This window comes from Lytechinus pictus, chromosome 12 (genome assembly GCF_037042905.1).
Source record: "Lytechinus pictus isolate F3 Inbred chromosome 12, Lp3.0, whole genome shotgun sequence".
Classification (NCBI taxonomy): domain Eukaryota; kingdom Metazoa; phylum Echinodermata; class Echinoidea; order Temnopleuroida; family Toxopneustidae; genus Lytechinus; species Lytechinus pictus.
Window position 1 is genome coordinate 12,685,355 of NC_087256.1, and position 12,999 is coordinate 12,698,353.

A 12,999-nucleotide genomic window follows, 5' to 3' on the forward strand; every position below is an offset into this window, starting at 1 on the left:
AGATTAAAGTATGACTTAGAGTTGCACTTAAATACCGAGTTGAGTATGGTATGAAAGGCTTGACCGCATTGGTCAGATCGTGTTATGAGGACGCGCAACACCGCATATCTATCAATAAGATTGCACATTGCATATCATGTACGCATCAGCATTTAAGTGCGACTAAAGTCATACTTAAATCTTTGTGAAACACCCCCAGGATTACTTCATCATCTTCATGAATAACATGAAATCAGAAATACCAACAGGCAAACAGATATAAATTGCTACAAAAAATTGCTTCAAATTACAGATCATACAGCTGTAGGCCTACAGGTAATAATATTGACTAGCTTTAGTTTTTGGGAGATACTGTCACATTTCTCTCAGTAGACCCATATCCTTGTTATCACTCGGGGCAATATGAGACTACATGTACTTTGGGAAGTATCTCACCCAAAGCCGGTCAATATCTAATAATTGCATACCAATGACAGTCATGTGACCTTCAATGACTTTCGATACTTACCATTCTTTGTCAAACGAAGACTTCTAAATTTGAACCAAGAATTCTAAAAGTGAGTACGTACCATTAAAAAATACAAATCTATTTACAAATAATTTTAAAAAATGAAAAAATAAAGAGACAAATATATCATATATATAAAGAAATTTATTACAAAACTAAAACAAAAACAACAAAAATGACTTTAATTACTTAGAGAGTGATGCTGTTATTCTCATGTCACATAAATAGTCATATACAGGCATCTTGATTTCATCTGTACAGTATTTTAGCATTGGTTCATTAAAGCCCTAAACAAAATCTTCATGACATTCATTACACATGGGTCCTGTTTCATAGTCTTGTTTTAATTGTTTTGAATTGCTATAATACACATTTTGACACTTAGTTCCTGTCATTTTTAAAGCAATGTGACAATGATAGATGATAGTAGAAGTTTGATTTCATGTTAACTACCAAAATTCATCATTCTCATATAGGCTTTTTAAAGCAACCACCCGTCTCCAGCAAGCAATTTCCCTTCGTACTAGCAAATAAATGAAACTATCCATATTTAAAGCAACAAAATAAATTAAAGCAAACAAAATGAATTTAGTAATACTTCACATAAAAATAAGGACATCAACACCAACTACTGCTTCCATATCAAGCTTAACGATTGTGAAACATCAAGTTGTATTAAATGGAAAATCTCAAACAAGCAAAGCACTGACAATTTCATCAAAATTGGAGGCAAAATATGAAAGTTTAAGGCATATTCTTTTCTTATTTTCGCAAAGAATTCACAAGTTAATGAACAACATGGGGCGCTATGCAAATGAGGCAACTATTGACATCACTCACTCACTATTGTGTATTTCATTATTATCATGAAATATTTACATTTTCCCTCCTGTAATTCAAACAAGGTTTGACTACAATGTGAATATATGGGATCACCATCATTATATATTCCATGATTCAACCCTCACAAAAAAACCAACTTACTCTCAAAAATTGCAAAAAGAAGAAAATTGATTTGACTCTCAGAATTAGTGTTAGTGCAACATCATCGGCTCTTTCATTTGAATATCATATGTGTTGTGCATTAAAATGCAGCAAGACTTTAAAATCACATAACTCTCTTATTTCACAGTTTTACATCCAGATTGAGATTGATGCTTATTTTAGTTTTCTTCATTTATTCAAACAACTTAAGGTTGAGGGAGACTTGAGCTTGATAACTTTGCACATTGTATCATGATCGTTTTCAATCTTGGAGAAGGAGTGGGCAAACTTTTCAAACTGAACTGACTTGCCCTGCTTGCAGATGCAACATTTTGTCCAAAAGATCCATTATCTATCTCTATACCACCAATTTAAGAAAAATATCAAAGAATAATTATTATATCCTGTTCTGTTTTATGACATCAGTCCTGGAATATTACCTAATTTATCAGACATGATGCAATATTGGTTCCTTTTCAAATGTACTTTAGCAGTGCAATGAAAGATAATGCATTGAGAATAGATGTAGTCACTCATAATTAGATCCCTCCCCCTGAATCTTTTTGTATAATTAACCCGTATGAGAGGAATACCATAAATGGATATATTTTTCTGCTTTTATTTTCGATGGCTTACTGAAGTTTATCAGGTTGTAAGATGTGAATTCTTCAATTTTTAACAAAACTTTGGACAAAAAATACAAAGGATAGTCACATCATCTACACCAGAAAAATTATCAACTATGGGTGATTCCTAAAAAAAAATGGACAAATGCTCAATAAGTCTAAAATTTGTTATTAAAAAAAGCAGCACTTTACATGTGTTCAAATAAAGAAACAGATTTAAAAACTATTGAAATGAAGAAGCTGGAAAACCCTGATCTTTGACATAATTTATGTGACAAAGAATTTTGTCATCAATTGCTCACGGATTGGTAATGGCTAATAAAGATCATTGTTGTATGCACTGTTTGTCAAACAGACTGACTATTAACCAATCAAAATTGTTCTTTCATATGTGTGGGTTCCAGGACCCAGGATGATTTTTTTTGCTATCATCTTAAAATACATTAAAAAAGACATCTTGATGGTAAATACATGTACATGATTATGATATATACAGTTATTAATTAACTTCGAAGAGTTTTTGTCCCGTTTTGGCCTTGGATACCATGAATGCAGTCCTTCTCTGCAGTGGTATACCTTGGGTATCACAGACTCCTATTTCAGTACATTGATATAACTAAGTGGCATTGACAAGGATGTTGCTTCATGATAACTGAAGTCGGACAGTATGGTGTTTAAGAGATGTAATGATTAGGGACAGTGATTTTCCATTTTACCGGTAAATAAAACGGAAATTCCGTTTGGTTCTTACACTTTTCATGTAAAAATTCATGGAATTCACCTTTGCAAAACGGAATTCAGGTTTTTGTTGTGTACATTTTCAGTGACAAAACGGAATTTCCATTTTCAGATCAAGTTGAAACGGAATTACAGATTTTCAGAAACGCAAAAGACAATTTTTTTAAATGGAAAATCACTGTCTCTAAATGGTATGATGGCACTCACTAGATTGGTCACCTGTTCTTCAAATGAAAAGCTCCACATGACAGGGCTACATGATAAGGTGAGCGGACATTTGCTCCTGTGACAATTTCTGCAAGTCATCGGGATGTAATCTGAAATCTTGTTGGATTCAACCTCTGGTTTAAAGTTATTGATAGCCACTAGATGTTCATTTTTTTCCCCAGTACTTTTGGTACCCCAGTAATTCATAACTGTCTGGGAATTATTACTTATCTGAATTGTTTTGTCATCATTAAACATGGAGAACAAATTGAATATAAGAAACCAGTAATGTAAGTAAAGCTTTGACAATTTGAGTTTTCCATAATTTAAGCACATCGTTTGTTCATGGTTTAACTTAAACTGGACTTGAGAATAGGCCATAGGTTTAGGGTTGTGATAGGGTTTGGGGTCAAAATAACATCAGGAATTAAGGTTGGTGTTAGGTTTGAGGTTGAGTTCGATGTGCAGGTTTCCAATGGGGCAGCTGTCACAGGAGCAAACATTGTAGAATCACCTGATGATGATGTTGGCACGGCCCAAGGATGCTGTCCAGGTCATCATCTCGAGAAAAGATCTTGAAAGTGTCCATAGATCCTGCAGCGCACTGAAGATATCCATGTGAACATCTTTCATCGGTTCAAACAATCCCTGCCAGACAGGTCTCAAAATCAAGAGAAGTCCACTTTATTTTTTAATACCTGTATCACAAAGTCTCCACTGGCATCACAGCTTCAGTTTTTGGCTTGACATAAAGCAGCAATGAGACAGCATTTACATACAAGATAAGTTACTTTAGATAGATTACTTTACAGCAACAGTCAATATCTGTTTCAGGAGTGCTTTCAGAGGACAGAAGTTCCTGGATGATGTCCGCACCCTGTCTGCTGGAGAAGGGTTCAATCAAAGATAAGATTGTTGATATCCAGGAAGTCGATGGATTCTACAGGTGGAAGATCTAAGCACTCCATTGGAGTCGATGAAGGTGGAATCAGCAGATCATCATCTGTAATACATGATAAGAGAAGGATGGAAAATTAAATTGCATCTACACAACTAATCACCGTTCAATTGTATTCCCAGCAGTTTCCCCTCTTACACTTTAACCACGGGTTCAATAATCTCACAAAGTTTGCAATTTGGGTGAAAATCTAATGTACAGGAGGCAGTAAAAAAAAATCAATACCTAACCTGTCGAAGGCATGATTCTTTGGTCTATGTCCACAAAAACCTGAAAACCGAAAACTTATCATGGCCCCTGATATGTCTAAATAGCTCCCATAATTAGAATAAGCGAGAGAGACAAGATGGTTCCTATACAGGAAACCCTCCTCCCATTCAAGTAACAAATGCTACATGCACTGCCACTTTCTTTCTACATGTAACATGATAGAAAATATTATGCCTAAAGACATTGGGTGATTTCAGGTACAGTATCTGAATGATCTTCTTGATGTTGAGGCTGGTAAAGGTACAATCATGTTTTAAACCCAAGGCCTGTTTTGGAAGGTTCAGCAGCCAGATTTTTTTCTCTCAACACCAACACCTCACATCTGCTTTATTATCTACATGGGGCCATAAATCTTCAACTCATTAGAGCCAATGTTGCCAACCACGTAGCCAGGATTTAATTTTGTAGGGGGCGGTACATGCACGCGAAGCATGCCAACACTTACAGAGCGCGCAAAGCGCGCTCCCTAGGGAGGAGGGTGAAGGGAGGGGGGAGTTTCCCCAAAGTTTTTGATGTTTCATCAAATTCAAAATTAAAAGAGGTCTCTTGCGTCTCTAGTATCGAATTTAACTCAAATTTAATTGAAATGCTGAGATAAAAAACTTGTTTTTGAAAGCAATTATGAGCACCACAAACTAAATGGATGGGCAGCAATGTAGACTAAAGTTTTGTTGTATATAATTTTGTATATAGCACGGCGCGAATAATGTCTGCCCCTTTAGCAGATACTTGCCAAAAACTGCTTTCTGAAAAGCACAAATAGCGTGTGCCGATTCGGGGAGTGGCGGTATTTTTTACTAATCTCTGACCAGAAGAGCGAAAATTTTGTGTCAATGTACTTAAACAAAACTTACTTCTCATATTTCATAACCAATGTATACTTTATACTTTCTGGCAAGAAATACACGAGTCCCATATCCGAGGAGGGGAAAAAGGAGTAGAAAAAGGTGTGGGAAACAAAGAGGAAAGACATTTTCAATATTTATTCCTGCGCAGAGCGTGGAAGCAAAATTTTGTATGAAAACAGAGAAGAACGTCTCGTTAGGGTTTTACTCTTTTGACCAAAAATAAGAAGGAAAAATAATAAAGCTATACCCTCTTTCCCTTTTCTCTCTCCACTTTTCGTTTTCTCCTTTTTTTTTGGGGGGGGGGGGTGACAGCCTCCACCCCCCAACCCCCCTCGGCTATGCACCTGAATGTTACACTCATCTACGATTTGTGCAATATTCTCTAACTCGTGGAATACTTCTGGGGAGCCTTTCATGAAAAAAAAAATCTGTGGGATGTTTTATGCGACAGAGCAAGGTTTATCCAACAGTTTTAAAAAAATTTGTCAGATCTCACAACTTGTCAGAAGAGAAATAGCGATGAAACGCTCTCCTGGGGCCCGTTGCATAAAACTTTTGCCATAAAAAAACTCTGGCAAACAAAATTATGCTATTGAAAACTACACATTAAAAGACTCTGGAAAAAATTTGCCAGAGTTTTTTATGGCAAAAGTTTGATGCAACGGGCCCCTGACATCCTATCCCGAGCCATCCAATAATCTAACAAACAAACATTCTACCCAAACCCCTTTTTGAGAACCAGTGGACGTGATATATTACCTGATAGGCTTGGTCTGATGATCTTATCCAAAGAGAGATGTGAGAAGTCTGGATTGATGTCATCAACATCTCTGACAGGGTATCTAAAGAGAGTGGTCTTCATGGTACCAAGACGATCTAGGTGTGAAGACAAGCAATCCTCAGCAGGAAGCCTGTTGAAGGTCCGGTCTAGGAAAGAGAGAGACAGTACTATAATCATCATCTAATAATAATGTGTGATGTTTTCACAGGGGTCAGAACTTTTAGAAATCAAATATCTAGTGAGACATTACGCAATGAAGACATAGGGTATGGCGGTGTCCATCTTTTTTCCTTTGAATTTGAGAAAGAACGGACACTAAGTTTTTACACCAATTTCCTGTATATCTTATTGAAAAAAGAAGATGTGAGCCATTGTCACATCCAATTTGTAACTTTCACAATATCGTTTCACTCAGAAGAATATTCATTTTTCATATCACCAGAATTTTGAAAACTTTGAGAAAAGATCTTACCATCATCTTTAAAGATCTTCATGTTTTCTATATCAGGGAATGTGAAGGTTGGTTTGGGATTACTTGCTAAGGATTTCTTGATCTCTGGTTTGACCTTGGGGGCTCTCTTCTTGCTCTCTATACCCTAAAATAATGTTTAAAAAATACAATGAGAAATATATAAGTACACTGTACCTAAGCAAATATTGCTACATACACAGGAATCCATGCTGTTAACTTTATAAATTTTCAAAGACATCTTTACAAAAAAATTGTAAAGGGAAAACAAAGGGAATGATTTATTTTTCAGACATGGGAAAGAATTTACAATTTACATATGTTGGTAATAGAACATATCTGAGCACTTATATTCCCTAAAATTCTGTTTACGTTTAAATTCAATTCCTGATAACTTCTGGTCCACCTATAGAAAAAAAAAATACACAAATAAGCAAGTGAAACTAGCTACATCCAATATCCATTACTCTATCATTGAATAATTTACTATTCAGCACATTCATAATATGAGTTTTGCAGGGGTACAGTGGGTGTATACAGGGATGGACATCTACATCCAGACGATTGTGGACTTTTATAAGTAATCTATTAATCATACAATACTAAAGACTTGTGAAATCCAGGAATTCATGAAATAAATATCAATCAATCTTAAAATTCCAACTTATTCATAGTAGAATCTGCAACAATCTCTTTGGTCCACAGAAATACATTTGACAATGACATACAAAAATTTGACTGAAAGGATGTAAATAAAACATGATTTATATGGGTCTTAAAAAATGCTTCAACTTGGTAGATAATAGATTATCATACTTATAGGAGGCTGACATATGTAACATCTACTGTACTATTAACATTTTGTTTCGGATCCTGAATCCATACCTTTAGCGCTGGTCCTTCTCCGAACACCTTGATGCCAGGCCCTGGTGTCTTGAGCTGACTACCAAGAGGTTTCTTGATGAGTCCACTACCCTGGTTAGTCTTGTGAATGGTGTTACTTAGACTCCCTAAAGGTTGACGACTAGCCTTGTTGTTACTCAGATCACCCAGAGCCTTCCGGTGGGGCGTCACTAGAGAGTTCTCATTGGATGAAAAGACCTTGCCCAGACCTGGTAATATACATTGACAAAATATATCAACACTAATGCTTGATTCTTTAAAGATAACTGCCAGTTGTGGTAACAGAGAGGTTTAGGAGCAGTGAACGAGAACGACGTAGCAGTCGTCTGATCGTTCGAGTTAACGTCGTCTGCCCTTGTTCACTACAGATGCGAATACTTTAGACTTCACTCGACGTGTACGTACAAGTACGTACGTCCACGTGAAACAGCGCGATTCTGATAGTTGACGTGTGTGAGGACCCGAGGCATATGGAACGCAAAAAAATGACGTCATCTCGTACCAGTCATCTATGTACGTTTCTAAAAGTGCTTAATCTCAAATGAGTTTGAACAGAATCCAATAAAATGACCACCCAATTTGTTTGTATGTATAAATAAAAAATATGTGTCAAATGGCTCTGGAAAAAACTGTGTAATTGCTGAGAAATGAGCAAAATAAGCACGGAATTCCATAAAATGTCAGGTATTTTTCAAAGCAATATTAACACACTATCCCCCATATGCCTTTTTGTGTTAGTGATCATCAGAATTATTGGTTTTTCAGATAATTGTTTGCTGCAACTACTTTATTTTACCTTTAAGGAGAGTGCAAATGTTTCATATAATGTGTGCAATTCAGAAGAAGCAGAAGATTAAACCAGCATATCAGGAGATTGAGAGAAAATGGGTATATAATTTTTCTTTATTAAAGGGGAAGTCTGGATCCACCCCAACAAACATTTGATTTGAAAAAAAAGAAAAGAAAACCAAATAAGCACAACACTGAAAATTTCATCAAAATCAGATGTAAAATACGAAAGCTATGACATATTTAACCATTGACGATGGAAAGATAAATGGTTCATATGCACTTGATGTGAAGTTGGTGTATTAGCAGATGGTATAATTTTCTAATATCTATCATCATGGCTAAACCCACTTGGTCTACCATCAAGTCAGTCTAATTTCCACTTTGTCCAATATAGTGTTATGCCAAGGTCTAATTTCTATTTCATCTACTAACTTTTCCCTCTTATAGATTCAGACTTAAATACCGAGTGGATATCAAATGAAAATATAGCGAACTGGAGAATGGACAAAGTGGTAAGTGGGCTAAGTGACAATTGGACCAAATGAAGGACTGGTAGGAGAACTAGGATTAGACCGTGTGGGATGAGACCAAGTGGCAATTTACAGGCTAGACATACCTCTCCTTGGTCCTGCAGACAGCATCTGTCCTCGTTTACCAGCCATTACTCCTCCTGGGTTCTCAGTGTCTACATTATGCTGAAAAGAAGTTGCCATCCTCAAACCAGATCTGGATACAGGTGTTAGAACTGAGGTGCAAGAGCTGAAATTTCAGATATGGAAGAGGAACAAGGAAATTTTTGAAGAGGGTATTAGTGTTGATTGCCATGATTGGTTATGGAAGAATGACAAGTAGAGCGCCTCTGGCAGTCTCACCTGCATCGCACGATTCAACATAGCAGCAGTGCTGACTTTGAAAACTACTACAAAATAATTATTCACAAAAAACACCATTCATATAATGATACAATACAACGTTCTTCGACAATAAATGACATTTGACCTTGATCATGCAACCTAAGACTAGTCAGTATATCCACATTTTATAAACTATATCTATAAACTTTGAAAGTTATGACAGCAATCTAATAATTACCTCCAAAATGGCCAAAGTTTAATGACCTTAAATGACCTTTGACTTTGGTCATGTGACCTGAAACTTGCATTAGATGTTCATTTATACTTGATTACTCTTACTGTAAACGCTGTTATTTTTGCGGGATTAATATTTCGTGCTTGGCGGCTTCAAAACATATTCACGGGTTCTTGAATTCCCGCTGCACACTCCATAATCACAAAGTCACTTCCTTCTTCCCCATCTGTGAATGGTTTTAATTAATATTTCAGCGACAAAATTGCATTTTCTGATAATAGTTCTAGCTCTAAAGCGGCGTAATTCAACATTGTTTTGATCCAATCATGAGCTTTTGTGACATTTAGCGCAACTTTTCTTTACGGGGCGGACATCGGGGAAGGCAAAACGAAGGAACAAATTCTCGCGATGCATGTGATTTTGGGACTCAAGCTAGCTTGCTTAAATGTCGCCCTCTATAGGTCAAATTATGCAGTCTCTTTGCCCAAACTATACACGCAATTGAACCGCGGTTCGAAACTTGCATTAAAATAGATGCTCATAAATTTGTGTGTTTTTAAATTCGCGCTCGCCGCGAAATCCGCGAAAATTTCCACTTTTACAGTAGGCCTATGACCAAGTTTTATGAACTAGATCCATACACTTTCAGAGTTATGATTGTTATTCAACAAATACCCCCAACATGGCCAAAGTCCATGACCTTGGTCATGTGACCTGAAACTTGCACAGGATGTTCAGTGATACTAGATTACTCTTATGTCCAAGTTTCATGAATCAGATCCATAAACTTTCAAAGTTATGATGGTAATTCAACAAATACCTACAACTTGGCCAAAGTTCGATGACCTTTAATGACCTTTGACCTTGATCATGTGACCTAAAACTCGCATAGGACATTCAGAAATACTTGATTACTCTTATGTCTAAGTTTTATGAACTAGACCAATAAACATTTAAAGTTATGATGGTAATTCAACAAATACCCCCAACTTGGTCAAAGTTCATTGACCTTAAATGACCTTTGACCTTGATCATGTGATCTGAAACTCGCACAGGATGTTCAGTGATACTTGATTACTCTTATGTCCAAGTTTGGTGAATCATATCCATAAACATTCAAAGATATGATGGTAATTCAACAGATACCCCCAACTTGGCCAAAGTTCATTGACCCTAAATGACATTTGACCTTGGTCATGTGACTTGAAACTCAGGCAGAATATTCAGTAATACTTGATTAATCTTATGCCCAAGTTTTAATGAACTACATGTAGGTCCATATTAAGTTATGATGACATTTCAAAAACTTAACCTTAGTTTAAGACTTTGATGTTGATTCCCCCAACATGGTCTAAGTTCATTGACCCTAAATGACCTTTGACCTTGGTCATGTGACCTGAAACTCAGGAAGGATGTTAAGTAAAACTTGACTGACCATATGGCCAAGTTTCATGAACTAGGTCCAAAACTTTTTTATGTTTTGCTGTCATTTAAAAAACTTAACCTTCGGTTAAGATTTGGTGTTGACGTCGCCGCCGCTGTCGTTGCCAAAGCGGCGCCTATAGTCTCACTCTGCTATGCAGGTGAGACTTAAAATTAAAACCAAAATCACACAAATTTTCAATAACACAACATTCACATTCATTCATACAGCATTTACACTTATATTCTTTACTTACATACAGTTACATAATGCAAATAACATTCTCACTTTTTTTCAGAATACAAACATCTTTCACACTAATTTCCCACGATTTAAACAACTTTTTCACTGTCGGAAAAGCGGTGCCTGTTACAAAATGCCGTTTTGAAGATCAATCAATAGATAAGAATGATTATTTAACAAATAAAATTTGAAACTTGACTATAAATAATTATTATTATAATAATTATTCATAATCAAGTTTCAAATTTTATTATTTGTTAAATAATAATTTTTATCTATAAATTGATCTCAAAACAGCATTTTGTAACATTGCTTATTAAAATCTAAGCTACATGTACGTCATAACGAAGCGGTTCAACTTCAAGGGTCAAGCCTATTGTATTTGTGGTGTTTACGAATGGATTGAGGGATCTACACGAGATCGGTCTGGTAAGAAACCTCTAATTTTTCATATTTATACTAAAATAATTTTAACCCCTTCATACGCATTAGGCATATGAAGGTTCATAGATACTAAGATCTAAATATAATCAAGAGAAACAAACCGATTTCACCCTCTATAAACTCTAATTATGGATTTCCTAGGGAAATCCATCTTTGGGTTGTTTACAGTCTCGCTTATGCATATATGGCAAGCATTTCAAGGCTCCGTGATGAAAAAGTATATGTAAAAATATTTTTAAATATCATCACGGAGTGCAACATGCTCAAGGCTAAGGCAAGCCCGACCATTTCTTTCCCTTTTTTTTGTTTAGCCTTTTAGGCTATCTCCTCCTAAAGCATCACTCTCTATTTTGTCCTTGGTTCTGCCTGGCGAGTCTTCACATGGCCATAACATGGGTTCTTTGAAATTTGAGTTTTTCACTTCATCAAGAATAAGATTCAAGTTCATGAACAGCCTGGGTTCACGATCTTGAACTGAAGTAGCCTGGAGGCTTCTGGAGAGTAAAAGTATTTCTACTGTACGTAGGCTTACTCTCCATGAAGCCTGGGACGGGATGCCATAAGGCCCACACATACAGAGTATTTTGGAGACAACAATATTGCTCCAAAATACTCCTTCTCTTTAACTTACTAATACTATACTTCTGTACATGGGCTAAAACCTAATTTCCCCCCACTAGGAAAAAATCAAATTCTTTTTACACAAAAAATAATATTATAAAATAAGTAAAATCATGTAAGAAGATGAGCTATACTAACAGATGTTATCGTCGCCCACCCATGGGTGCATCTCTGCCGCCGTGTACAGGAAAATTGGAGGCACGGCGCATTCAACGATACTAAACATTTCCCGCAAATTTAATAAGAGGATTTACAGAATGAAGTCCTCCTACGAAACTTACCAAACGATGTGAAGTCAATTCCTCCTAATATGATGAATATCCCTCGAATAGAGTCATTTAAGCGTTGATTTTTCTTCTCGTTGACAAAATACGGCCCAACCTTGCGAATTCTCAAATTTTTTGTCTAATGAGCGAAAGAGGGCGCGCGATTTATCTTCATATCAAAGACACTACAAGGGAAAGACGAGACACAAAAACTATCTTACACGTAAATCGATGCAAAACGTTACACGAAGTTGGCAAAGTGTCCAATCTTTTTACTGTAAAGACTTTGGTGGAATGTTAATTGACAAACGAACGGGTAGCACTTGCGGGGCTTCGTTCAAGGTACGTAGAATTTTCTATATTTTTTGTTTAATTTGTCATCGCTTTGAATATTTTCCAAAAAGTATTATCGTCAGCAAAAATGATAAAAAATTCCTTTTTTAAATTATTGCATTTATTGGTGTCTCTATTTTATCAAACAATCATTAGAATTGCGCATACAATGAATCAAGAATCTAGTTTTAAAAATACCGGCAAGCTGAATTAAGGTTGTGAACTGTATTAGCGCCAACAACGACCTTCCTTTTATTTCCATGGAAGAAACATGCGAAGCCACTTTCCAGGCCGAGGTAAGCGATTTTGCTTTTGTGTCCTTTTAAAATAAAAAAATATGTTAAAAATGGAATGCTTTTCACCAGAAAAAGCCCTTGTGAGCAACCCTGCTAGTGAGTAGCGGAATGGGTTTCGGCTAACATCATTCACGTTATGAAGCGATGTTAACGACAACTCTAAAATCCATCGCGTAAACACGTTGGTTGTGCGAGGTTAG

General features: G+C 36.2%; 1 protein-coding gene across 1 annotated transcript; it reads right to left on the minus strand.

Moving 5' to 3' along the window:
* Positions 1-634: 634 nt before the first annotated feature.
* Positions 635-8,877, minus strand: LOC129273543 (uncharacterized). The gene is made up of 5 exons (XM_054910594.2): positions 8,701-8,877; positions 7,275-7,501; positions 6,393-6,516; positions 5,899-6,066; positions 635-4,066 (listed from the first exon to the last, which is right to left on the minus strand). Exons 1-5 carry the CDS (start codon positions 8,795-8,797, stop codon positions 3,960-3,962), a joined length of 723 nt encoding a protein of 240 aa, XP_054766569.2. The 5' UTR covers positions 8,798-8,877; the 3' UTR covers positions 635-3,959.
* Between the last annotated feature and the right edge of the window lie 4,122 nt (positions 8,878-12,999).

Bases quoted from the DNA above. Each gene is read 5' to 3' on its own strand.
- LOC129273543 (XM_054910594.2), bottom strand. From the start codon at position 8,797: ATGGCAACTTCTTTTCAGCATAATGTAGACACTGAGAACCCAGGAGGA. The intron at 6,067-6,392 runs GTAAGATCTTTT...TCTCTTTCCTAG, and splicing joins GAAGATCTTTAAAGATGATG to ACCGGACCTTCAACAGGCTT. The intron at 4,067-5,898 runs GTAATATATCAC...CATGTATTACAG, and splicing joins CATCAGACCAAGCCTATCAG to ATGATGATCTGCTGATTCCA.